The sequence below is a fragment of the Mobula hypostoma genome, chromosome 23 (genome assembly GCF_963921235.1).
Source record: "Mobula hypostoma chromosome 23, sMobHyp1.1, whole genome shotgun sequence".
Classification (NCBI taxonomy): domain Eukaryota; kingdom Metazoa; phylum Chordata; class Chondrichthyes; order Myliobatiformes; family Myliobatidae; genus Mobula; species Mobula hypostoma.
Window position 1 is genome coordinate 12105583 of NC_086119.1, and position 27449 is coordinate 12133031.

At 42.9% G+C, this 27449-nt stretch overlaps 1 protein-coding gene across 9 annotated transcripts in view; it reads right to left on the bottom strand.

Moving 5' to 3' along the window:
• Positions 1-390: 390 nt before the first annotated feature.
• Positions 391-27449, bottom strand: part of nf1a (neurofibromin 1a) — a 385105-nt gene continuing 358046 nt past the window's right edge. For all 9 annotated transcript variants that reach the window (XM_063031787.1, XM_063031792.1, XM_063031790.1 and 6 more), the window contains 5 exons: positions 24631-24731; positions 24070-24212; positions 21169-21215; positions 19330-19546; positions 391-1856 (listed from right to left, as the gene is read on the bottom strand). In XM_063031787.1, the coding sequence (XP_062887857.1) occupies positions 1714-1856; positions 19330-19546; positions 21169-21215; positions 24070-24212; positions 24631-24731 (651 nt within the window). In that variant the 3' untranslated portion in view covers positions 391-1713. The remainder of the gene's footprint in view (positions 1857-19329; positions 19547-21168; positions 21216-24069; positions 24213-24630; positions 24732-27449) is intronic.

Below are 27449 nucleotides of genomic sequence, written 5' to 3' on the forward strand. Positions count from 1 at the left end.
CACGAAAATCCTGGGAGATTAGCAGTTTCTGAGAAACTCAAATCATATAGCACCAACAATTATTCCACAAAGTCACTTAATCACATTTCTTCCACATTCTGATGCTTGGTCTGAACAACAACTGAACCTCTTGTCCATGTCTGCATGCTTTTATGCACTGAGCTGCTGCCACATGACCGGCTGATTAGATACTTGGATTAACGAGCGGGTGTACCTAATAAAGTGGCCACTGAGGGTAGAGTGGGGAAGTACAGTCCTCCATCCAGAAGCAAAGTTATTTAAACTGCATCATAAACAGAATCAAAATGTTTTGCAACATCAGATAATGGGACATTTTTTTCCCCAACAAAACTTGTGAGTAACATTAACAGCCATTTTCTTTTTGATTCTTTTAATGACATAAAATGCAACGGAAGGGAAGAGAGAAGTTAACATTACTGACACTAGAATAATCAAATTTCATATGTTATACATGTACAGCAACTAACTGCTTTACAAAAAGCAAAATAATACAATATATCATCACATGTATTTACAGTGTAGTAAATATACCTTTCTCAATTTTACACAAAAACTATTTACAGATGAACATACTGCAGTTTAAAAAAACTCTGTGGCCAACACTAGCAGTGACTTCTTGCAGTAAGGTCTGTTGCATAACATTGACTGAGAGAAACATCTTTGAGTTTTAAATTGTGTGCGCATGTGAACGTTTGTGGGGTGTGGGTGTGTTGACCTAGAAACTAAATTGAAGATACTCATGTTAGTCTCAGGTCACCTGCTCCGAGTTGATCCGCATTCAACTGTGAACAGAATCGTCTTGAAATCACACCAGAATATTTTGTTAAATGCACAAGATAGAGGTGCCGTTTCAGTTTTATTTTTGAGACATTAACGGCATCTACACAATTGTCCCTAAAGGAGTCACATTCGCTGAATACCACAAATTTAATACTAAGTTTTTTTTGTTTGTAATAATTACCTATTTTGGCAAAGTTCTTGCATATCATAGTTTAATTCATAGTTTTTCCAGGACTGTAAACAAATATAAAAAGAAAGACAAAGTCTTTGCTATTTGCGGATCAGTAAAATAAATGTATTGGATATGTACATTTTCTATGATTGCTGCAATGGACCTAACTTCGGTGAGTTAAATGTGCTTTAAACATGATGTTTGGTTACTGTACCTACAGCTTAAAAGGTTTCTTTCTCTAAACACAGGGTACCCTCAAAGCAAAAATCACCAACAGACATGATTAATTGCTACCCATTAAGCCATTTCTATTGATCGCTGAAAACTGAACTGTAAACAGAGGTTAAGCACTTTTCATTATCGTGTAGAAGGCGATTAGGTTAGAACCTTCCCTTCTGCAATTAATGGTTTCCATGTTTTGACAGCGATTACAGTGTTGATACGAATCTCAGTGCCTTTCCCCCCCTCCCCCAACTAAAGTAAAGGTGACAGAATTAAAACGAATCCTCTCTTTGCAACGCTAAGTTCCATGAAGAAGAACTCTTGTATTGAAACTGTAGAGAACACTGACGGCGTGAAAGGGAACTAAGATGAGTGTCCGGTCGCACAGCAATCTTCGCCCGTTAGTTGGACGGTGCACATCCCATGTGACGGGAAGAGAGCGTCTTTTTTTTGGGGGGAGCGGAAGGGCCCACTTGGCCGTAGCCTGACCAGGCCGGGTGGGTCAATCACAGAACACGTCACACAATCTTTTTAATGCTGGGGCGCTTGAAGCTGCTAGCACTGCGTTGCTTCTGCACTTGACTTGCAGACCCATGACGGATTCGCCCACTGTTGGCGTGTCCCGATGTTGGTGAGAGTTCCACGTTCTCTTTATCAATTCCTATGGAAACACACAGGTATACAGAGTGAATGTTAGTCACCATGAAGTGCATAAATTTCTAAGTAAATTTATTATCAAAGTACGCATGTTACCATATACGACCTTAAGATTACTTTTCTTGCAGGCATTTACAGGAAAATAAATTCAATTAAAGGCATCCGTTAGTCTTGTGAGACCATGGATCTGCGCCTGGAAAGTCTTCACTCTCCAGGGCGCAGGCCTGGGCAAGATTGTGTGGAAGACCAGCAGTTGCCCATGCTGCAAGTCTCCCCTCTCCACGACACCAATGTTGTCCAAGGGAAGGGCATTAGGACCCATACAGCTTGGCACCAGTGTCGTCGCAGAGCAATGTGTGATTAAGTGCCTTGCTCAAGGACACAACATGTTGCCTCGGCTGGGGCTCGAACTCACGACCTTCAGGTCGCTAGTCCAATGCCTTAACCACTTGGCCACGTGCCCACGCACAGGAAAATAAAGAATCTCTGAAAAATATATGTAAGTAAAAACTGATGAACAATCAATGTGTGAAAGAAGACGGTGTGCAAAGAAAAAGCATGAGTTGTAAAGAGTTCCTGAAAGTGCGTCTGTAGTTAGTAGAAGCAGTTCACAGTGGTGAGTGAAGTTATCAATGCAGTAGGCTGAGGGTTGAAGGGTAATTACTGCTCCTGAACCTGGTGGTGTGGGACCTAAAGCTTCTGTATCTCCTGTCTGATGGTAGCAGCAAGAAGAGAGCACGGCCTGGATGATGGGTGCCTTTGATGACAGATGCTGCTTTCTTGGGGCAGCTTTCCGTGTAAGTGTACTCGGTAGTGAGAGGGCCTTGCCTGTGATGGGACTGGGCTGCATCCACCACTTTCTGCAGCCCTTCCTGTTCCTGGGCGTTGGAGTTTTCATGCCAGGCCATGATGCAGTGTTAGGATACTCTTCCATTGTGCATCAACAGATGTTTGTCACAGTTTTAAGTAAACTTCTAAGAAAGTACAGGCACTTTAAAAAGAAACGTCACCAACCAAAACACAGCGCAACATCAAGCAGGCAGCTACACAATCAGGAAAGATAATCAAAGCCTCAATGAGTCTTTTAATCTTGAATCTTGCGTCAAATCAAATGAGCGAGGATTGTACTGAACTGCCCGTGAGTAGAACAGGCTATTCAGCTCCGGCAGCCCATTCCATGCACTCACTACTCTCTGCGTAAAGACCTTACCCCTGACATCTCCTCTGTACCCACTTCCAAGCACCTTAAAACTATGCCCTCTCATGCTAGCCATCTCAGCCCTGGGGAAAAGCCTCTGACTATCCACGTGATCAATGCCTCTCATTATCTTCTACACCTCCATCAAGTCACCTCTCATCCTCCATCGCTCCAAGGAGAAAAGGCTGATTTCACTCAACCTATTCTTATAAGGCATGCTCCCCAATCCAGGCAACATCCTTGTAAATCTCCTCTGGACTCTTTCTATTTCCATGTCCCTCCTATAGTGACCAGAATTGAGCACCGTACTCCAAGTGGGGCCTGACCAGGGTCCTACATAGCTGTAACATTACCTCTCGGCTCAACTCAATCCCACGATTGATGAAGGCCAATGCACCATATACCTTCTTAATCACAGAGTCAACCTGCGTAGCAGCTTTGAGTGTCCTATGGACTCGGACCCCAAGATCTCTCTGATCCTCCACACTACCAAGAGTCTTACCATTAATACTATATTCTGTCATCATATTTGACCTACCAAAATGAACCACCTCACACTTATCTGGGTTGAACTCCATCTGCCACTTCTCATCCCAGTTTTGCATCCTATCAATGTCCCGTTGTAACCTCTGACAGCCCTCCACACTATCCACAGCACCCCCAACCTTTGTGTCATCACAAATTTACTAACCCATCCCTCCACTTCCTCATCCAGGTCATTTATAAACATTACAAAGAGTAGGGGACCAGAACAGATCCCTGAGGCACACCACTGGTGACTGACCTCCATGCGGAATATGACCCATCTACAACCATTCTTTGCCTTCTGTGGGTAAGCCAATTCTGGATCCACAAAGCAGTGTCCCCTTGGATCCCATGCCTCCTTACTTTCTCAATAAGCCTCGCATGGGGTACCTTATCAAATGCCTTGCTAAAATCCATATACATGACATCTACGGCTCTACCTTCATCAATGTGCTTAGTCACATTCTCAAAAAATTCAATCAGGCTCACAAGGCAAGACCTGCCTTCAAAAAGCCATGCTGACAATTCCTAATCATAGTATGCCTCTCTAAATGCTCATAAATCCTGCCTCTCAGGATCTTCTCCATCAACTTATCAACCACTGAAGTGAGACTCACTCGTTTATAATTTCCTGAGCTATTTCTACTCCCTTTCTTGAATAAGGGAACAACATCCGCAACCCTCCAACCCTCCGGAACCTCTCCTGTCCTCATTGATGATGCAAAGATCATTGCCAGAGGCTCAGCAATCTCCTCCCTCGCTTCCCACTGTAGCCTGGGGTATATCTCATCCAGTCCCGAAGACTTATCCAACTTGATGCTTTCCAAAAGCTCCAGCACATCCTCTTTCTTAATATCTGTATCTACATTCCCAAGTTTTTCAGTCCACTGCAAGTCATCCCTACAATCGTCAAGATCCTTTTCCGTAGTGAATACTGAAGCAAAGTATTCATTAAGTACCTCCGCTGTTACCTCCAGTTCCATACACACTTTTCCATTGTCGCTCTTGATTGGTCCTGTTCTCTCACATCTTATCCTCTTGCTCCTCACATTCTTGTAGAATGCCCTGGGGTTTTCCTTAATCCTGTCCGTCAAGGCCTTCTCATGGCCCCTTCTGGCTCTCCTAATTTCATTCTTAAGCTCCTTCCTGCGGTTGCCCCTCAGTCCAAGGTAAAAAGTCCAGTTTATTCAATCTCTTGTCATAGCTAACATTCTAATCTAGTCAACATCTCAGTTAATCTCCCCTGCACTGTGTCCAGAACAATCACATCATTCCTATGCTGAGGCAAGGACAACACAACCTACTACGTATGGCTAAGCCATTGATTTACAAAATGTGAAGTTTCAAAGTTGCAGGGTAACTTTTATCAATGCCTTGAACTATGAAGGCAAGCGTGCCACATGCTGCCTTCACCAACGTATCAACCTGTATGCCACTGTCAAAGAACTATGAACGTGCACCCCAGGTCTCTGTTCATTAACATTCCTCATTTAGAGTACATTTCCTAACCATATATGACTTTCCTAAAGGCATTACTGTGCACTTGTCGGGATTAAATTCCAACTATATATATTCTAGCTATTTATATTTGTATAATAGCTATAAATTTCACAGCCCAGTTCTAAGCTCCAAAGTACACAGGCTTTTGAAGATTAGAGATGAGCTATATTTGTCACATGTACATTGAAACATACAGTGAGATGTGTCTCTTCCTCAATGTCAACAAGACAGAGGAGACGGTTATTGACTTCAGGAGAACTCGCACCACTCACACCCTCTACACATTGGCGACACAGCAGTGGAAACTGCAAGCACTTTCAAACTCCTGGGAGTGCACAACTTGCATAACCTCCCATGGTCTCAGCACACATATGACACAATCAGGAAAGCTCACCAACACCTCTACTTTATGAGTCTTTGAATCTTGAGTTTGCATCAAATCAAACGAGTGAGGATTGTACTGAGCAGCCCGTGAGTAGGACAGGCTATTTAGCTCCCTGCGCCATTCAACCAGACCATGTCTTTATTTTCATGCCATATAACCACCTCCACACCCTGCCTGGGAAAAGTGTTTGTGTTTACAAACCCATTGGATCTTCAGCATGCAACTGGACCTCAGTAGAACCAGTAACCGTGTATGGCTGATGTTACAATCAACTGCTTCATGACTGTGATGTTTGGAGTCCTTGGCGACAAGTGCACTTGCTTTGTGTCAGTTTCAGCCTTTGGTTTTGTGAAGATGATGGCTTGCACTGATCTGGCTTCCCCCAGTATCACTAACCTTCTTAGAACATTGAACAGTACAGCACAGAGCAGACCCCTCGACCCATGATGTTGTACTGAACTTTTAACCTTCAATCTAATGCTACCCTCCAACACAGCACTCCATTTTTCTTTTATCCATATGCTTATCTAACAGTCTACCTCCTCCTCCTGGCAATGCATTCCACGCCCTCACCACTCTCTGTGTTAAAAATCTACCTCTGACATCCCGCAATCACCTTCAAACTATGCCCATTCATATCAGCATTTTTTTTTCCCCTGGGAAAAAGTCTCTTGCTGTCCATTTTATCTATGCTTTTTAACATCTTGTACATCTCTATCAAGTCACCTCTAATCCTCCTTCGCCCAAATAGAAAAGCCCTAGTTTGCTCAACATTTCTTCATAAGACATGCTCTCTAATCCAGGCAGTATTCTGGTAAATTTCCTCTGCACCCTCTCTAAAGTTTACACATCCTTCGTATAATGAAGTAATCAGCACTGAACACAATATCCCAAGTGTGGTCTAACTATGGTTTTACAGAGTTACACATTAACTCGTGGTTTTTTCCCCTGACTAATGAAGGCCAATGCATCATATGTCATCTCAAGCAATTGAGTTTGTTTGGGGGTTCAAATTTTTAAGGAGAACTGAAGAGATCTTTGATCTCTGTTTATCAATGGGTATAAACTGAGTGAAAGGAACAGAAAAAGAAGAAATTCTTGTCCAGATGCTTTGACGTTTTAGTGTCTTGTTTGGGGTGGGGGTAGAGGGAATCAACATTCAAAGTTCAAAGCCAATTTATTATGAAAGTACATATACTGCTGCAAAGAAAAAGTTTGTGAACCCTTTGCAGTTACCTGGCACTAATTACTCATAAAATGTGGTCTGATCTTCATCAAAGTCACAATAATAGACAACATAATCTGCTTAAACTAATAGCACACAATTGAACAACTTCTTGTCAATACTGAGTACACCATTTAAACAATCACAGTCTAGGTTCAGAACAGTATGTAAACCTCTGGGGTAATGTCTTCTACAAAAGCTGTTCCAGCCAATGAGATGAGATTGGAGGTGTGGGTTGTGGAGCTGCCCTGCCCTATAAAAGACACACAAAGTTAGGTTACTGACGGAGCCTGCTCTTCTCAAAAAAAATCTGTTTATGTGCACCATGCCTCGATCAAAACAACTTTCAGAGGACCTTAGAAGAAGAATTGTAGACACATGAAGCTTGAAAAGGCTACACAAGCATTTCTAAAAACCTAAGTGTTCAGCAGTGCACAGCAAGAGAAATTGTCTACAAATGGAGGAAATTCAGTAGTGTTGCTACTCTTCCTAGGAGTGGGCATTCTGCAAAGATCACACCAAGAGCACAACATGCAATGCTGAAGGAGGTGAAAAGGAACTCAAGGGTTGTATCAAAAGACCTGCAGAAATCTCTAGAACTTACTTGCTAAAGTCTCTGTTCATGTGTTCACTACAAGAAAAACACTGAACAAGAATGATGTTCGTGGAAGGACACCATGGAGGAAACCACTGCTCTCCTAAAGAAAAACATTGCTGCATGTCTCAAGTTTGTAAAAGACCACCTGGATGTTCCACAATGCTTCTGGGACAATGTTTTGTGGATTGACGAGACACAAGTTGAACTCTTTGGCAGAAATGCACACCGCTATATTTGGACGAAAAAGGGCACTGCACACCAACACCAAAACCTTATCCCAACTGTGAAGCATGGTGGAAAGAGCATCATGATTTGGGTCTGCTTTGCTACCTCAGGGCCTGGACAGCTTGCAATCGTTGAGGAAACAATAAATTCAAAATTGTATCAAGACATTTCTCAGCAGAAAGTCAAGGTAGCAGTCCGCTATCTGAAGCTTAATAGATGTCAGATGATGCAACAAGACAGTGATCCAAAACACAAGAGTAAATCAACAACAGAATGGTTTAAAAAGAAGGAAGTTTGTGATTTGGAATGGCTAAGTCAGAGTCCAGACCTTAACCCAATTGAGAAGCTGTGACATGACCTGAAGAGGGCTGTTCATGCCAGGTATCCCAGAAATACTGATGAACTGAAACAGTTTTGTATAGAGGAATGGTCTAAAATTCCTCATCACTGTTGTGCAGGACTGATCAGCACCTATAGGAAATGTTTGGTGGAGGTTATTGCTGTTAAAGGAGGTTCTACCAGCTATTAATTACAAGGGTTCACATACTTTTTCCAGCCTGGATTGTGAATAATTAAACAATGTGTTCAATAAAGATGAAAAGTACAATTGTTCGTGTGTTATTAGTTTAGGCTGTGTTTGTCTATTATTATGACTAAGATGAAGATTAGACCACATTTTATGAGTAATTAATGCAGAAAGCCAGGTAATGGCAAAGAGTTCACAAACTTTTTCTTGCAACTGTATATAAAGATTTTCCTGGCATAATAATAGAAAGAACTGAAACAGCTCTGCACTGTATGAATACAGCAGTTTTATGTGGCGACAGGAGTGGACCAATAATCCACTAATCCAGTAAGACAGGAAATGACGTGTGGAACTCCTACATTGGTTTTAGTTTTTGTAGTAACCAAACACTGGTTTCATAAACATCTCCAGAACAACTGGCTGGTAATGTGAAGACTTGGCTTTTAGGAGTAAGAACAGATGGAGCTCCTGTTCAAAGAGCTACTGAAATACTAAAATGTCACCTAGACTACTAATATTCCCGCTGATCTGGGATGGTCAGGTAGTCCACACACGGGCACTGAGGTTTACTGGCTCGTGCTCATCCATGTTTTTTTAAAAATTGGGATTGCATTCAAGTTTAGGTCAGCCACCTTAAATTAACAATAGCACGTCAAGAAGAGGGCGAAGTTTGTGGAGTGTGGAACACAGAGCAAGATCTTGTAGGGCAGGGGGTGGCAGAAAGAGAGCAAGTAGGAACACACACAAAATGCTGGAGGAACACAGCAGGTCAGGCAGCATCTATGGAGAGGAATGAACAGCTGATGTTTTGGGCCAAGACCTTTCATCAGGACTGGAAGGGAAGGGGGCAGAAGCCAGAATGAAAAGGTGAGGGGAGAGGAAGAAGTACAAGCTGGCAGGTGATGGATGAGGGGGAAGGTGGGTGGGAGTGGTGGGGGAATGATGTGAGAATCTGGGAGCTGACTCGTGGAAAAAGTAAAGGCTGAAGAAGGAGGAATCTGATAGGAGAGGAGAGTGGACCATGGGGAAAAGGGAAGGAGGAGAGACACCAGAGGGACTTGATGGGCAGGTGAGGAGAAGAGAAGGGATAAGAGGGGAGCCATGATGAAGAATGGGAAAAAGAGAGAAGGGAGAGGAGGGAGAAATCACTGGAAGTTAGAAAAATCAACGTTCATGCTGACAGGTTGGAGGCCACCCAGACAGAATATGAGGTAACACACACAAAGTGCTGGAGGAACTCAGTAGGTCAGGCAGCATCTATGGAAATAGATGCCTGAGAGGAGAAAATGAATAAACAGTCAATGTTTTGGGCCGAGACCCTTCTTCAGGACTGGTAAGGAAGAAGGAAGATGCCAGAATAAAAAAGTGGGGGTTGGGAAAAAATGATAGCTAGATGGTGATAGGTGAAGCCCGGTGGGTATGAAAGGTAAAAGGCTGGAGAGGAAGGAGTCTAATCAGACAGGAGAGTGGACCATGGGAGAAAGGTCACTGGAGAGTATGAGTTGTTGCTTCTTCAACCTGGCAGGGAGATCCCATCAGCAGGGAAAACATCAGAGCACATGGACAAGAATTTCACCTTTGACTGTTCCTAACAACTTCAACTGTATAGTTGCCACCACAACCAGAAGGTATGTGGTTACACGGCCCAAATGCAGACTTCAAATGTTTATTCTCAAACTACGAGACTCGCAGGCAATTTTCCTTTTTTAAAATTTCCCTTTGTCGATCAGCTTAGAACTCGGAGACATTGTTTCAGAATTAGGAGTCAGTTATTACAGATAAAGACGAGAAGGAATTTCTTTTTTCAGAGCATGAATCTTTGGAATCCTCCACCCCAGGGAGCTGTGGGGATGAGGTCATTGAATATATTTAGGCTGATACAGACAGGGTGTTGATCTCACAAACAAGAAAAAAAAATCTACAGATGCTGGAAATCAGAGCAATACACACAAAATGTTGGAGGAACTCAGCAGGCCAGGCAGCATCTTTGGAGATGAGGAAACAGGCAACATTTCGGGCCGAGACCCTTCATCAGGCTGTTGGTCTATTGGGAGTCGGTATTTCTAGTGAAAGGCAAGAAAATGGAACTGAAACCAAGATTAGTTACGATCTTACTCTGTGACAGAGTAGGCGCAAGGCAAGGGCTACACGGCTGTTTCTGGCTCCTATTTCGTACGTTTCTTTGCAGAAAAAGCTGAATCTCTAAATATTCCTGTTTATTTTCCCCACTCTACTTGCCCCCTTCATCCTGTCCTGTATTCTTTTGGTTCTGTCCTGCTCATGTGAAATATAGGCTCTCACTGCCCAGTGGGCAGGGGGTACAAGAGCTTTAGGTCCCCACGCCACCAAGTTCAGGAAGAGTTATTACCCTACAACCATCAGGCTCCTGAGCCAGTGTGGATAACTTCACTCACCCCAGCACTAAATTGACTCTACAACCTATGGACACACTTTTATGGACTCAACAACTCATGTTCTCAGTAATAATTATTTACTTTTTAAAAAATTGCACAATTTGTCTAAATTTGCACATTTCAGTCTTTGTTATTTATAGCTTTTCATAAATTATATTGCAGTTCCTTAAATGCTCGCAAGAAAGTGAATGTCAGGGTGGCATATGTTGACATACTGTATATGTACTCAGATAATACATTTATTTAGAACTTTGTATTTGGTAAAATAATACACAATTATTTATAAAATTACGAATTCAAGATTATTGTTACGGGTGATTGCAAACTCAAGGAATTTCCCCCACTGTTCTCTCTAAGCTGTGCAGGTGTGTGGCCATACAGCAACTGAAATGCTCCCGCACGTATAGCCTTCGTTGTCACGCAACTGCGCAGCAACAAACGCTGCGTGTGCGGGAGTACTTCAGTTACTGCGTGGCCACACAGCTTAGAGGGAACAGTGATCTCCTGACGCACTCCCTTCTTTAAAGGAGATGCATGTGGTTTCTCTTGAGCAGCTGCTGGCTAAACAAATCTGTCTGTGGTCATAAAGACGACTGCAAATTGGCATCAATTGAAAAAGCAGCTGATATTCAAGCCGGGCAGCAGCTGCAGTGAAACTGCTCAACATTCAAGTCTATGACTTGGATTTTTGTAGGGAAATGCCAGGAGTACTTGTTGTCCTGGCAACAATTTGATGAAGCACTGTTGGCAGATGTCGGCAGCAGTTTCCTGGATTCTGCAGTTCAGTAAGACAGCACAGTGTTCTGGAGAATCCCCCACAGCCGAACGGTTCTCAATTTAAATGCAGGGAAACAACTGGAAGAGTCTCAAATAGGTGCCAGCACCTACACTCAGGTTTGTACTGTGCTGTACTATTCTATGTTATGTTCTATTAAGCGTGACCTTACTGAACTCTTCCTGTGTTTTCAATATTTGCATTTTAGATTAATATTTAAAGATGTTTATTAATTGTAAAAGCTAAATAAATTCTGTGTCTTTTCCTTCTGCATGAATGTGCAGGAAATGGAAATGCTGATCTAAGAACCTGATGAATGCCTCCACTACCACTCCAGACAACTGATTCCACTCCTGATGAAAGGTCTTGGTCTGAAATGTCAACTGTTTATTCCTTTCCACAGATGCTGCCTGGCCTGCTGAGTTCCTCCAGCATTTTGTGTGTCTTTTTGAATAGCTGACGCTTTATAACGGTCCAACACAGGGACAGGGCCTTCAGCCCATGATGTTGTACCGAACCCATTAAATTAGAAAACAAACTTCCAGTTAAACTGATCCCTTCCGGGATTAATCTGGGACAAAGTCCACATCCTTCCATTTCCTGCACATTCATGGGACTATCTAAGAGCCTCTTGAACAGCTCCACCACCACCCCAGACAGCCAAATCCAAGCACCAAGCACCTCCTATGTTAAAAAAAACCTGCCCGGCACATCTTCTTTGAACTTATTCCCTCTCACCTTAAATGCATTCCTCTTAGTGTTAAATATTTCAACCCTGAGAAAAAGATATTGTCTGTCTACTCGATCTGTGCCCCTCATGATCTTATAAACCTCTGTCAGATCTCCCCTCAGCCTCCGTCACCCAGAGAAAACGACCCAAGTTTGTCCAACCTCTCTGTATAGCACATGCCCCCTAATCCAGGCAGCACCCTTCAAAGCTTTTACACCCTTTAATCGGGTAACCAGAATTGGGTGCAGTTCACCCAATGTGGCCAAAGTAGAATTTTATAAAGCTGCAACATAATTTCCTGACATTGGAATGCAGTTTCTCAACTGCTAAAGATTATAGAAGGCATTCTATCCGAATGCATAATGACTTGATATGCAACTAACATTTACCTCAAAAGAACTTCTTGAAAGGGCAATTGGAAGATTCACTATAAATTTTTGCAATGAAATAGTGACAATACAGTACTGTGCAAAAGTCTTAGGCACATATAGGGTGCACAGTACTGTATTTGTCAACCTGGAGCAAAGAGTTTGTTTGTAAATCTGGTAGGAGCAAAGGATGTTGGGAATGGCAAGGGTGGAGCGCCACGGGAGGGGTGAGGGACAACAGGCAGGGGGAGGGGTGTCATGGGTGCAGATATACCCAGCCCACGGCACAAAAAAGGTTGGGAACCCCCGCTCTTCACCATCTCACCTGCTGAAGCTGAACTCTGACAAGTCATTTAACTGTATTAAACAATATCTCTGCACTTTTGGAAGAATCCACTAGATGGCAGAAAAGGCACAATTTTTTAAAAAACATATTTTAAACACCAGACAACAGGAATTCTGCAGATGCTGGAAATTCAAGCAACATACATCAAAGTTGCTGGTGAACGCAGCAGGCCAGGCAGCATCTATAGGAAGAGGCGCAGTCGACGTTTCAGGCCGAGACCCTTCGTCAGGAAGGGTCCTGACGAAGGGTCTCGGCCTGAAACGTCGACTGCGCCTCTTCCTATAGATGCTGCCTGGCCTGCTGCGTTCACCAGCAACTTTGATGTATGTTGTTTTTTTAAACACCAGAGATCCTGCAGATGCTGGAAAACCAGAGTAACACACACCAAATGCTGGAGGGACTCAGTCGGTCAGGCAGCATCCATGGAGGGGAATAAAGAGTCTACATTTCGGGCCAAGACTCTTCAGCAGGACTGATATTTTTTCAAATGTTCATAGCTTTGAATCATTCAAGACATCTTCTCAAGGGCAATAAATGCTGGCTTAGCTGGCAATGCCCACATCCCGTAAATGAATAAATTTAAAAAAAAACACTTCGCTGCAGAATAATTATGTTCAGATGGTGGTCAGTGAGTACTCAGTGCCTGACTTACAACTCTTTTCACCCTGTTCCTGTGCTTGGCCTTCCTTTCAAACAAAATGCAATCTCTTTTCAAAAAAGTTACGGGAGATTGAAAATCTAGTTAAGTAGTATCACAACAACAGCCTCTCACTTAACGTCAGCAAAACCAACGAGCTGATTAATGACTACAGGGGGAAGAAGCTGGAGGTCTATGAGCCAGTCCTCGTTAGGGGAACAAAGCTAAAGAGGGTCAGTAACTTTAAGTTCCTTGGCGTTATCACATCAGAGGATTTGTCCTGGGACCAACTCTTCAGTGTCATCACAAAGACAGCACCTTTACTTTACTTGAAGCTTGCATACATTCAGTACATTAACAAAAACTTTGGCAAACTTCTTTAGATGCACAATGGAGAGTATCCTAACTGGTTGCATCATGGCAGAAAGGGATGGGTACAGCCCAGTCCATCACAGGTGAAGCCCTCCCAACTACTAAGTCCATTTACGTGGAATGTTGTCACAGGAAAGCAGCATCCATCGTCAATGACCTCCACCATCCAGGTCATGTTCTCTTCTCACTACTACAATCGAGCAGGAGGCACAGAAGCCTTAGGTCCCACTCCACCAGGTTCAGAAACCATTATTACCCTACAACCTGAACCATCGTGGATAACTTAATCCTTCACTACTCTGAACTGATTCTTCAAACTACAGATTCACTTTCAAGGACTCCTTACAACTCATTTTCTCCGTTTTATTTATAAGATTAGCTTTGTCACACGTACATCAAAACATGCAGAGAAATGTGTCGTTTGCATCAAATCAGATGAGTGAGGGTTGTGTTGGCCTTGCTTATGGTGTCAACATAGCATGACCACAACTTGCAAACCCTAACTCTATGGTACGTCTTCAGAACGTGGGAGGAAACTGGAGCACCTGGAGGAAACCCAAGCAGTCATGGGAAGAACATACAATCCTCAATACAGGAGTGGTGGGAATTGAACCCCAATTGGTAATTGATGGCGCTGTAAAGCATTATGCTAACTGCACTATTTGTCTTCTTTTGTACGTTGGTGCTCATCGGTCTTTGCTTATGTAGATTTGTGTAAAATTGTTATCGAATTTCCTTTTTCCCTGTAAATGCCTGCAAGAAAATGAATCTCAGTGTGGTGTATGATGACATATACGACAGTACTTTGATAATAAATTTACTTTGAACTTTGAAATACTAATACAATGCTGAAAGAGATGCTGGAGTAAAAAGGGAGAAAATACTAAATATAATGAGGTTCTATTTGCTGACACTCAACTCCCATCTACAAGAGAGTTTAACACTACCACAAATATAAGCTACTTTGCAGCTCGTTCTACTAAATCATCCACATTTCTAATTTTTAAAAACTATAGTGAATTCAGGCAACTTTGGAATGGCCACGCTATAGTTTTCATCTGTACCAGAGAATTTCACCAGCAGAAGATCTCACGTGCGGTAATGTTGGGGATCGTTTACACACTGGCCAAAATGACAATAGCACACAGCCGGAGGAGACGAGGGAGGAAAAATGGAACAAGAGTAAGTTTTAGTCTGCGCTTAATAAAGTGACAGATAAAGATCAAATACAACATAGATTGAAACCAGGCAGAAAGGGCAGATTCAGAAGAAATATCAGAAGTGAAATTGGGAAGGATTGACCTCCCTCCACCGCAATCACTTAGAATTTGCCACTTCTGGAATAACCAGAACCTGGGGTGACAACCCATAGAACTTCCACCTGGAGGTTCAAGTTAAAAATTATTCTGCATTATAAAAATAACAGGTTTCAGCAAATGTGTATGCAAAACGTGCGGTAATCCCAACGAACAATTTATAATTAGTGGATTTTAAAAGCAGCATCTTCTCACCATAGTTCTGCTGTGCTCCGAGAGCTATTTATCAGATATCAGTGGGAAGAGAATTGACACACTGACACTTGAACCTTTCTGTTTTCATAAGCCTCCAACTAGGTACAGCTGAAAAATATTACTTAAAAATGTGCGTGTAACCTGAATTAACACCCAAAAGTGAATTGAGAAAAATGAAAACAATCTCAAGAAAGCTAAGTTGTACCCTGTTCACTAAATAAGACCATAAGACTCTGCAACAGAGTCAGGCCATTGAGTATGCTTCACCATATGATCACAGCTGATTTATTTTCCCTCTCAACCACATTTCCCTGCCTTCTCCCTATAACCTTTAATGTCCTTACAGATCAAGCACCTATCAACCTCTGCTTTAAATATATCCAATGACTTGGCCTCCATAGCTGTCTATGGCAATGAATTCCGCAGATTCACAACCCTCTGGCTGAAGAAATTCCTCCTCATCTCTGTTCTAAAAGGACATCCTTTTATTCTGAGTCTGTGCCCCCTGGTCCTAAACTTCCTCACTTTTGGCAACATCTGCTTCACATCCATTCTATCTAGGCCTTTTAATATTCAATAGGTTTCAATGAGAGTACCCTCATTCTTGTACACTCCTGCGAGTATAGGCCCAGAGCCAGAAAACGCTCATCTATTAACCCTTTCATTCTTGGGATCTTTCTTGTGAACCTCCTCTGGATTATTTCCAATGCCAGCACATCCTTAGATCATCATCGTGTCGATGTCATATGACATGTGCCTTGTCGTATGACGTGTGTCATCATGGTCTCATTATCCAGCCATTATCAGTACCCTTTGGAGATTGTCCTCCTGGTGTCAGTGGTCACATAACCAGGACTTGTGATATGCACCGGCTGCTCAAACGACCGTCCACCACCTGCTCCCATGGCTTCCTGTGACCCTGATCAGGTGCTACACCTTGCCCAAGGGTGACCTGCAGGCTACCGGAGGGAAGGAGCACCATACACAAGTGTAAAGGAGAAAAAAAATAATTATTACTCCAGATCCAATGCAGCACAAAAAAAAGATAAAGAACACAATAAATATAAATACATAAGATAGTTTATATACATAGAAACATAGAAAATAGGTGCAGGAGTAGGCCATTTGGCCCTTCAAGCCTGCACCGCCATTTATTATGATCATGGCTGATCATCCAACTCAGAACCCCGCCCCAGCCTTCCCTCCATACCCCCTGACCCCTGTAGCCACAAGGGCCATATCTAACTCCCTCTTAAATATAGCCAATGAACGGGCCTCAACTGTGTCCTGTGGCAGAGAATTCCACAGATTCACCACTCTCTGTGTGAAGAAGTTTTTCCTAATCTCGGTCCTAAAAGGCTTCCCCTCTATCCTCAAACTGTGACCCCTTGTTCTGGACTTCCCCAACATCGGGAACAATCTTCCTGCATCTAGCCTGTCCAATCCCTTTAGGATTTTATACATTTCAATCAGATCCCCCCTCAATCTTCTAAATTCCAACGAGTACAAGCCCAGTTCATCCAGTCTTTCTTCATATGAAAGTCCTGCCATCCCAGGAATCAATCTGGTGAACCTTCTTTGTACTCCCTCTATGGCAAGGATGTCTTTCCTCAGATTAGGGGACCAAAACTGCACACAATACTCCAGGTGTGGTCTCACCAAGGCCTTGTACAACTGCAGTAGTACCTCCCTGCTCCTGTACTCGAATCCTCTCGCTATAAATGCCAGCATACCATTCGCCTTTTTCACTGCCTGCTGTACCTGCATGCCCACTTTCAATGACTGGTGTATAATGACACCCAGGTCTCGTTGCACCTCCCCTTTTCCTAATCGGCCACCATTCAGATAATAATCTGTTTTCCTATTTTTGCCACCAAAGTGGATAACTTCACATTTATCCACATTAAATTGCATCTGCCATGAATTTGCCCACTCACCCAACCTATCCAAGTCACCCTGCATCCTCTTAGCATCCTCCTCACAGCTAACACTGCCACCCAGCTTCGTGTCATCCGCAAACTTGGAGATGCTGCATTTACCCTCATCCAAGTCATTAATATATATTGTAAACAACTGGGGTCCCAGCACTGAGCCTTGCGGTACCCCACTAGTCACCGCCTGCCATTCTGAAAAGGTCCCGTTTATTCCCACTCTTTGCTTCCTGTCTGCTAACCAATTCTCCACCCACATCAATACCTTACCCCCAATACCGTGTGCTTTAAGTTTGCACACTAATCTCCTGTGTGGGACCTTGTCAAAAGCCTTTTGAAAATCCAAATATACCACATCCACTGGTTCTCCCCTATCCACTCTACTAGTTACATTCTCAAAAAATTCTATGAGATTCGTCAGACATGATTTTCCTTTCACAAATATTGTTTATATCTCCATCCCACCACCTAATCCTTAGATAAGGAGCCCAAAACTGCCCACAATAAAGTCAGACCACATCCCATGTGTATACCTCTCATACATTGTGAGTGTTCAGGAAAGGAACAGAAACTGCTAAAGATTGCGTAAAGATTTCACGCACATCTGCTCTCACTCCATCCTCCCGTCACCCCACTAGGAATAGGGTTCCCCTGGTCCTCACTTACCATCCCACCAGCCTCCGGGTCCAACATATTATTCTCTGTAACTTTTGCCACCTCCAACAGAATCCCACCACTAAGTACATCTTTCCCTCCCCCCGCCTCTGCTTTCCGCAGGGATCGCTCCCTACGCGATTCCATTGTCCATTCGTCCCCCCCATCCCTCCCCATGGATCTCCCTCCTGGCACTTATCCGTGTAAGCGGAACAAGTGCTACACATGCCCTTACACTTCCTCCCTTACCACCATTCAGGGCCCCAAACAGTCCTTCCAGGTGAGGCGACACTTCACCTGTGAGTCGGCTGGGGTGATATACTGCGTCCGGTGCTCCCGATGTGGCCTTCTATATATTGGCGAGACCTGACGCAGACTGGGAGATCGTTTTGCTGAACATCTACACTCTGTCCGCCAGAGAAAGCAGGATCTCCCAGTGGCCACACATTTTAATTCCACATCCCATTCCCATTCTGATATGTCTATCCACGGCCTCCTCTACTGTAAAGATGAAGCCACACTCAGGTTGGAGGAACAACACCTTATATTCCGTCTGGGTAGCCTCCAACCTGATGGCATGAACATTGACTTTTCTAACTTTCGCTAATGCCCCCACCTCCCCCTTGTACCCCATCCATTATTTATTTATATACACATTCTTTTTCTCTCTCCTTTTTCTCCCTCTGTCCCTCTGACTATACCCCTTGCCCTTCCCCCCCCCCTTTTCCTTCTCCCTGGGCCTCCTGTCCCATGATCCTCTCATATCCCTTTTGCCTATCACCTGTCCAGCTCTTGGCTCCATCCCTCCCCCTCCTGTCTTCTCCTATCATTTTGGATCTCCCTCCCCCCCCCCACTTTCAAATCTCTTACTAGCTCTTCCTTCAGGTAGTCCTGACAAAGGGTCTCAGCCTGAAACGTCAACTGCACCTCTTCCTATAGATGCTGCCTGGCCTGCTGCGTTCACCAGCAACTTTGATGTGTGTTGCTTGAATTTTCAGCATCTGCAGAATTCCTCGTGTTTACTGCTAAAGATTGTATTGGAATAGAAATTCCTTGCCCTTGATTTTCAATATACTTGAGCAAGGATCAGTTCAGGTAATTTCCATTGATGGAAAGACCAGCACTAGCCCACCCACCTATATACAGAAAGGTGCTGGATAAAGGTCAGAAACAACATGAAGGAACCCACCCACTCTGCTCATGGACTGTTTGTCCCACTTCCGTCAGTAGCTTCATACCAGGACTACCGGACTTTTCCCCAAGCAGTAAGACTGATCCACACCTTCACCCACTAACGCACCCCTCCACTCCCCCCACCACCATTACTTTATCATTTACTGTCAGTCACCTTATGTACAAACACTCCCGTGCCTAGCGTCACTTTACAGATCAATCTATGTATATAAGCTATTTAATGTAATTAATATTTATTGTGTTCTTCATCTTATTGTGTTTCTTTTTGTGCTGCATCGGATCCGATGTAACAATTATTTTGTTCTCCTTTACACCTGTGTGCAGGAAATGACATTCAGCAATCTTGAAGAGATTTTCACTCACCAGGAGAATGCTGGGTGGTTGCCAGTGAGGTCATGGAATTCGAGAGGTTTAAGTTGGCAGTAATGCTAAGCTGGCTTTGGACAGGGGGTGGGTAGGGAGAGGTCGGTGTGCGTAAGGACTCCTCAGTGGATTCTTCATCTATTCCTGGCAAATACGTGTCGATTAATGCATCCAGAAACTTCACAATCAGCTCGGCGTAGTCTGGGATCTGGGTTTGCTGTGCAACAGGATAAACATTAGAGGAATATAGTTAAAATTAAAGGTTTCAACGATGATCCAAGTCAAATTTAAAATTAGAGAAATACATCTTGGCAGAACAATTCAAGCAAATGAAAGGGGTTAAATCTACAATGTTTGCTCAAAGTAACAGCTCCATTATATATTGGGAGAAACAAGAGAAATCATTTGTTGAGCTGTGTAAGTTATTTGTACTGTATAATCTTTGCACCAAGACTTGAATTACAAGAAAGCTCTTCACTTTGTGGGTACTGTGACAGCAGCACTGACAGCTGGGCAGACTGGAACAGCACCAATGGTTTGGAAACACAGGGAGCTTCAGGGGAGAGGAGGGGAGGCATGGATGGTTCCTGATTTGGAAGTAGGACTTGCTGCCTCATTTGTATCTGCAGAAGCATATTAACTGGAGCCACTGTGCAGCAAATTCAGCGAGGTTCATAACTTCATTCCAAACAACTCCAGCATCAGTACAGTTCTATTTATTAGACAAAGGGACGGAAGACGATAAGACACCGAGTGGAATTAGGTCATTCAGCTTATAAGGTCACCTCTGCCATCTGATCACGGCTGATTTATTATCCTTCTCAACTCCATTTTCCTACCTCTTCCCGTAACCTTTGACACCCTTACTAATCCAGAACCTATCAATCTCCACTTTAAATATACTCAATAATTTGGCCTCCACAGCCGTCTGTGACAATGAATTCCAGATTCACCACCCTCTAGCTAAAGAAATTCCTCTATCTCTGTTCTAAAGGGATGTACCTGTATTCTGGGGCTGTGCCCTCTGTTTATAGACCCTCCTATGTTTGGAGACATCCTGTCCACGTCCACTCTGATTAGGCCTTAGAAGCAAACTACTCAGTCCCTTGTCCTTTCTGTCCCTCACTGAAATTATGGGTGATCTGTGAATGTACAAATTCCTTACAGGCAGAGACGGGAATTAAACCCAGGTTGCCTGTACTGTAAAGCATCGAGCTAACCACTATGCTACCATGCCACCCCTTCTTCCCCGCTTCCCTTCTCCTCCCTTGGCTTTACATTTATCAGCCATGCTTCTCATTCTCATCCCCTCGATTCCGTGTTAGGTGGAAATAGTTTCATTCTATTTATGTCATCAGTTCTTATGATACCTGGAAGACCAAAACCAAATCACCACATTGCTGTCCAAAACCCAAAGAGTACAATCCAAGTTTGATTCAACTCTTCCCATAGGTCAACCAGTGGAGTTCTAGCTAAGTTTGCTCCACAGCCAATATATCCTATGGAGCACACGACTGTACAACTTCACAGTGTGTACAAATTGGCCGAAGTGATATCTATGTCACAACAGAGATTACCCTACAAATGTACTTAACTGCAAGGTTTTCTAGAAAATTTGGAGCCCATGAAAAAAATCTATAAACATTTTTGATTGCATTAATTTTTAATTAATAGTTCTTTAATGTTTCACCCAAAACTATCTCATTAAAAGTAATGAACATAATCACTTAATAATATTTTGTCCATTGTATCTATTTTCTACTTAAACATGCAGACAAGTCAATGCAAAGCCTAAAGCAAAAGTATTTAAATGATGCTTCAAAATAGTTTCAGTCGCACCTTAGAGAAAGATCCTGCGAATCTCCAAAGTCCATTGAAACCAAAACCTGAAATAGTGGGGCAAGAAAAATAATTATGAAGAGAAAACAATTCAAATCTTGGGACTTACTAGTGTACCAATCAAGATTAGAGTGTCCATTACCCCCAGATTTGCTTTTGATTCGTTATCTACAAGGACATACTTCAGTTGCATCTCAAATACTTCTGTATTGAACTTTTTAGACCATAAGACCATAGAAGCAGAATTAGGCCATTTGGCCTATCGAGTCTGCTCCCCCATTTCATCATGGCTGATCCATTTCCATCTCAGCCCCAGTCTCCTGCCTTCTCCTGTAACCCTTCATGCCCTGACTAATCAAGAATCTATCAACCTATGACTTAAATATACCCATTGACTTGGCTTCCACAGCTGCTGGTGGCAACAAATTCCACAGATTCACCACCCTTTGGCTAAAGAAATTCCTCCTCATCTTTGTTCTAAATGGACGTTCTTCTATTCCGAGGTTGTGTCCTCTGGCCTTGGACCCCAATCCCCGACCATAGGAAACAAGTTTGTTTGGCAACACACACGAAATGCTGGAGGAATTCAGCATGCCAGGCAGCATCTATGGAAAAAAGTACAGTCAGCGTTTTGGGCCAAGACCCCTGAAACGTCGACTGTACCTTTTTCCATAGATGCTGCCTGGCATGAGAGTTCCTCCAGCATTTTATGTGTGTTGCCTGGATTTCCAGCATCTGCAGGTTTTCTCTTGTTTTTGTATTTTGTTTGGCTTTAATTTTCATCCGGATATTGAGCAACAAAGCTCATATAGCATCCAATTCAGTTTACAGTGAACTTTTGTGTTGCATCCAGCATTTATGTGAGGAGTCTTAAGACTGGGAACCATGGTTTTGTTACTGTATAAAGAATGTACTTGTTAATAGCTCAACTGACAGTACAATGTTTCCAAAGATCTCTGGTGATCCAACTAATGTCATGGAATCTTATCCATCTTAATGATCTAGTTCCTTCCTACCTGGAGCAAGGCCAACAACATGTGCCAGCTCTTACTGAATTTGTTGTGGTTTCTATATGGCTTTCATGGGGGAGAACAAAAACAAGGTAGCGTTAGTTTAAAGCGAGAGAAAGGAGTTTCAAAGGGATTCGAGGGGTAAGCTTTCCTCTTAGACAGAAAGTGATTGATATCTTGAAAGTGCTGCCAGATGTGGTGGAAGAATCCAACACAATTACAATGTTTTAGAGGCATTAAGACAAGCACTTCAAGAGGAGAGGTGTATAAGGATATAGTGCTAGTGCAGTTATATGGAATTAGTGTAGATAGGCACACACACACATTTTATTTATTTATTAATTGAGATACAGTGCAGAATAGGCTCTTGGAGCCACGCCACCCAAGAATCCCCCAATCCCCTAATCACAGGGCAATTTATAATGACCAGTTAACTTACCAAGCAGTACATCTTTTGCACTGTGGGAGGAACTCAGCAAGTCAAGCAACGTATATGGAGGGGAATAAACAATCACCATTTTGGGCCGAGACCTTTCATCAGGATTGGAAAGGACGGAGGAAGAAGCAAGAATAAGATGGTGGTGGAGGGAAAGGAGTACAAGCTGGCAGGTGACAGGTGAAACCAGGCGAGTGGGAGGGTGGGTGGGTGTGTGTGTGTGGAGGGGGGGGAATGAAGTGAGAAGCTGGAAGTTGGCTATGTGGAAGAGGTTAAATCCTGAAGGTGGCGGCATCTGGTAGGAGAGGAAGTGGCCCATGGAAGGAAGGGAAGGAGGGGTGGGGAACCAGAGGGAAGTGATAGGTAGGTGAGGAGAAGGGCTGAGAGGGTGACCAGTGTAGGGAATGGAAAAAGACTGAGGGGGAAGAAGTTAGAGAAATCGCTGCTCATGCCGTCAGTTAGGAGGCTACCCAGACAGAATATGAGGTGTTACTCCAGTCCGAATGTGGCCTCATGGTGGCAGTAGAGGAGACACAGACATGTTGGAATGGGAATGGGAAGCTGAACTGAAATGGATGGCCACCGGGAGATCCTGCCTTTTGCGTCAAACAGATGATCAGTGCAGATGGGCCCATTTCTGTGCTGTGAAACTTTAAAACTGTAATGGCCAATTTGTAATAACATCCTTAGAATTCAAAAGAGATTTACACCAAGGTAGACTAGTCTGGGCCTGATTCCAGGTTCTGGAAAAAGTGACATTAGATCTGGTTTTGCTGAACAAGACAACCAACACCATCTGTGTTTCGTTACACACAAGCTCATGAATTTCAGTTGATAATGTGAATTCTTACTGGAGAATCCAGGGAACATAATGGACCAAAGGGGCCAGCATGATAACATAGTGGTTAGCGCAACGTTTTACAGCACCAATGATCACCAATTGGAGTTCAAATACTGCCATTGTCATTTGTAAGTTATCCCCATGACGACGTGGGTTTCTCCAGGTGCTCCAGTTTCATCCCACACTCCAAAGACGTAGGGGTTAGGGGTCGTGAGTTGTGGGCATGCTATGCTGGTGAAGGGATCATGGCGACAGTTGTAGGCTGCCCCAGCACTGTCCTCAAGCTGCATTGGCCGTCAATCAGAACAAATCATTTCATTGTATGTTGCAATGTACATGTGACAAAAACTTTTAATCTTTATTGCTTCATTCTATGCTGGAAACGTCTATTATTATGTGAAGCAACACACGGTGAGCTGCAATAAAGACAGCAATCAACAACGTGCTGACTTCCATGTCTTTGTCCCTGCCTTATACAGATATCATTAATAGCGAAGTTCTTTGACTATTTTTCGGCAAGATGTTATACTTTGCCTAACCACCCCCTCTTCCCCTCCCTCGCTGAGAAGGTTTCAGTTCCAAGACAATGAAATAAAGCTGTAAAGCCCACTTACTTTGTAAACACGCTGGCGGATACTGAGGTGGCGATTCTTCATGATACACAACACTCTGCACAATCCCATGGATGGGATTTAGCAGATTGGGGTCTTGGCATAGTGACAGCAATGTATTAATCTTGGAGTCCAGTAAATTGTGTCTAAGTATCACAAAAAAACACAATAATGAATCTACTAACAAGGTCTAAAATGTATTTAATAGTTGACAATGATATCACATTAGGAAATGGCAATAAGCCACTATCTATTAGATTATTTCTGCAAACATAACCTTAACACTGCCCTACAAATAACTTTGAAACACAGCACTTGTTGCTTTTTTAGCTTTTTCTGAAAACATAAATGACTTGATGGAATGCACTGGATGTTTCTGCTAAATAGAGACATTAGTCTTTTCAAAAAAGCTCAAATTCTCTGAAGCACTTTAGTGAATGACATGTTTGTGGATGAGGGGTTTGCTGTGCTTAGAAAGAGACCACTAAATGCTCATTCCAATGGTTACAATTTAGAATCTAGTTGAAGATCAGATGCGTGTTATGCAACACCAGAGGAACTTACACAATGGGAAACACTTTGGGGAAGACGACACTGGCTTCAGCTAAGTACTCGTACAGGATGCGCTGATCAAACTCATCTGTAGTGTATTTCACCAATGTGGCCTTTAGAGAAAAACACAAACTCATTAGATGGTTGAAATTGATTTCCACGTTATCCTGATCTATAAAGAAAAGTGCCATGAGATAACTTCATGTCAAGTTTACAGATAACAGTGGTCACCACACAGATCACAGAATTCAGACTGCTTGTTTAGATAATCTTATTTTCCTCCAAGGTTTGAAAACAAACCTTATCATGTGCAAAAATTTGCATCTCTAAATTTGGGAAGCAAGCTAACTGTCTTGATAACAGAACCTGCTGACAAGATGCTTTAAAGTGAACATTTTATCTTTGGATTGATTCAAAACCCACTCATATACATCTCAATGTACACTGCTGCATATGAAAAAACTCAGCTGGATTATGAATCTACCCACATTCCTTCCCCAGTACCTAGGTCCACCAATCACCTGCCAGCTTGCACTTCTTCCCCATCCCCCCAAATTTCTTATTCTGCTTTGCGCCCCTTTCCCTTCCAGTCCCAATCTAGGGTCTCAGCTAGAAAAGTCAATTGTTTATTCCTCTCCACAGGTGCTGCCTGCTCTTCTAGCTCCTCCAGCATTTTGTGTTTGCTACTCTGGTATATAAAAAAAAATTGAAGTCCTTCAAAATTTAAACACAGATCTTGCAGATGCTATAAATCTTGAGCAAGACACACAACGTGCTGCAGGAACTCAACATGTCAGACAACATCTGTGGAGAGGAATAAGCAGTCAAGGTTTTTGGCTGAGAAGATTGCTCCAGCACTTTGTGCATATTTGTTCCTCAAAAATTTAGGTCGTTCTATGTCAGGAATGACCTTTATGTTCTCATCTAAAGACCTGAAAATCCCAATTTCCTCAGGGTAATTTCTAATCAGGAATTTATTACAGCCTGCCAGCCTTGAAGAATTTAAGGCTAATATTGGAGGCAGGTCAAAAACTCCCAGACTGTAAGTTGCCCAGTGTGTACCATTACTAACATGACTTGGTAAAAATGTTTAATCCTACTACTCTGTAGTCATTTTTGCACTGTACATAACACAACTCACAAGTCAGATCCACATTAATCTTATTTGCCTGCATTAGGGCAGCAACTTTCCTTAACTTGAATCTAGAATTCTGCTGCTCCACTCTGTCCCTGACTGCTGATGAAACGCTCGGAAAGAATATTGTCGCAAACTGCAACAGGAGCACAGAGATACAAAGGAAGAGTGGGATTTATTTTGGATTGTTCTTCATTTAAGGTTTACAAATGACTATAATGCAGGGATCAAATGGATTTTTCAGGAGTCAGCCTTCCACTGGGAGTGAAGAACTGCACAAAACTCTGGTTAAGAGACAGCTTTAGCATCCCATACACTGTCATCTTCCCCCTTCTTTTCCAGCCCAAAAGAAGGGCCTCGGTTTGAAGTGTCGACTGTTTATTCATTTCCATAAATGCTGTCTGACCTGCTGAGTGTGTGCGTTACATCCCACAGATTTAACTGTTTTGGTATAAATCCAAAGATATAACATTACGTGGAATGCAGTTTTCTCTTACAGAAAAGCAGGAGGAAAAGGAGACAGAGGACAGTGATAGCTGTAGTGTCAAGCCTAGGAATTTATTGATCTAAAGCTGTAATTGAACTTGTGCACTATAAAATAATCAGGAAAGGAGTAGGTTGATTACACTCCAGGGTTCAGAAACTACACTATATCCAGATCGTATATATACTATGAAAGTTATCGATCAAGCACCAGTTGTAATTTGTTCAGAAAAACAGCATGGAACAGGCCCTTCTGGCTCAATGAGCTGAACCACCTGCTAACCCACTTATTTAACCTTAGCCTAATCACAGGACAATTTACAATGACCAATTAACCTACTAACCCGTAAATCTTTGGATTGTGGGAGGAAACTGGAGCACCTGGAGATTATCCACAGGCTCATGGGAAGGACGTACTTATGCAGTCTGTTCTTACAGACAGCGCCAGAATTGAACTTCGAACTCTTGCTCTCCGAGCTGTAATAGCATCATGCTAACGGCTACGCTACCGTGGCCCCATAATCTGTAGAAAGTGAACATTTACAGAGAACATCTTTAACATCTGCCGGATAATGCTGAGGATGTTCTACGAGTCTGTGGTGGCCAGTGCGATCATGTTTGCTGTTGTGTGCTGGGGAAGCAGGCTGAGGGTAGCAGACACCAACAGAATCAACAAACTCATTCGTAAGGCCAGTGATGATGTGGGGATGGAACTGGACTCTCTGACGGTGGTGTCTGAAAAGAGGATGCTGTCCAAGTTGCATGCCATCTTGGACAATGTCTCCCATCCACTACATAATGTACTGGTTGGGCACAGGAGCACATTCAGTCAGAGACTCATTCCTCCGAGATGCAACACAGAGCGTCATAGGAAGTCATTCCTGCCTGTGGCCATCAAACTTTACAACTCCTCCCTTGGAGGATCAGACACTCTGAGCCAATAGGCTGGTTCTGGACTTATTTCCTGGCATAATTTACATATTACTACTTAACAATTTATGGTTTTATTACTATTTATTATTTATGGTGCAACTGTAACAAAAACCAATTTCCCCCGGGATCAATAAAGTATGACTATGACTATAACTATGAAGATGTAAAGCACTGAGCCTAGCGATAAACTAATAAGCTATTATTCTAGGAACAGCTTCTTCCCTTCCGCTATCTGATTTCTGTGTAAACAACGAAGCAACCCATGAACACTACATCACTA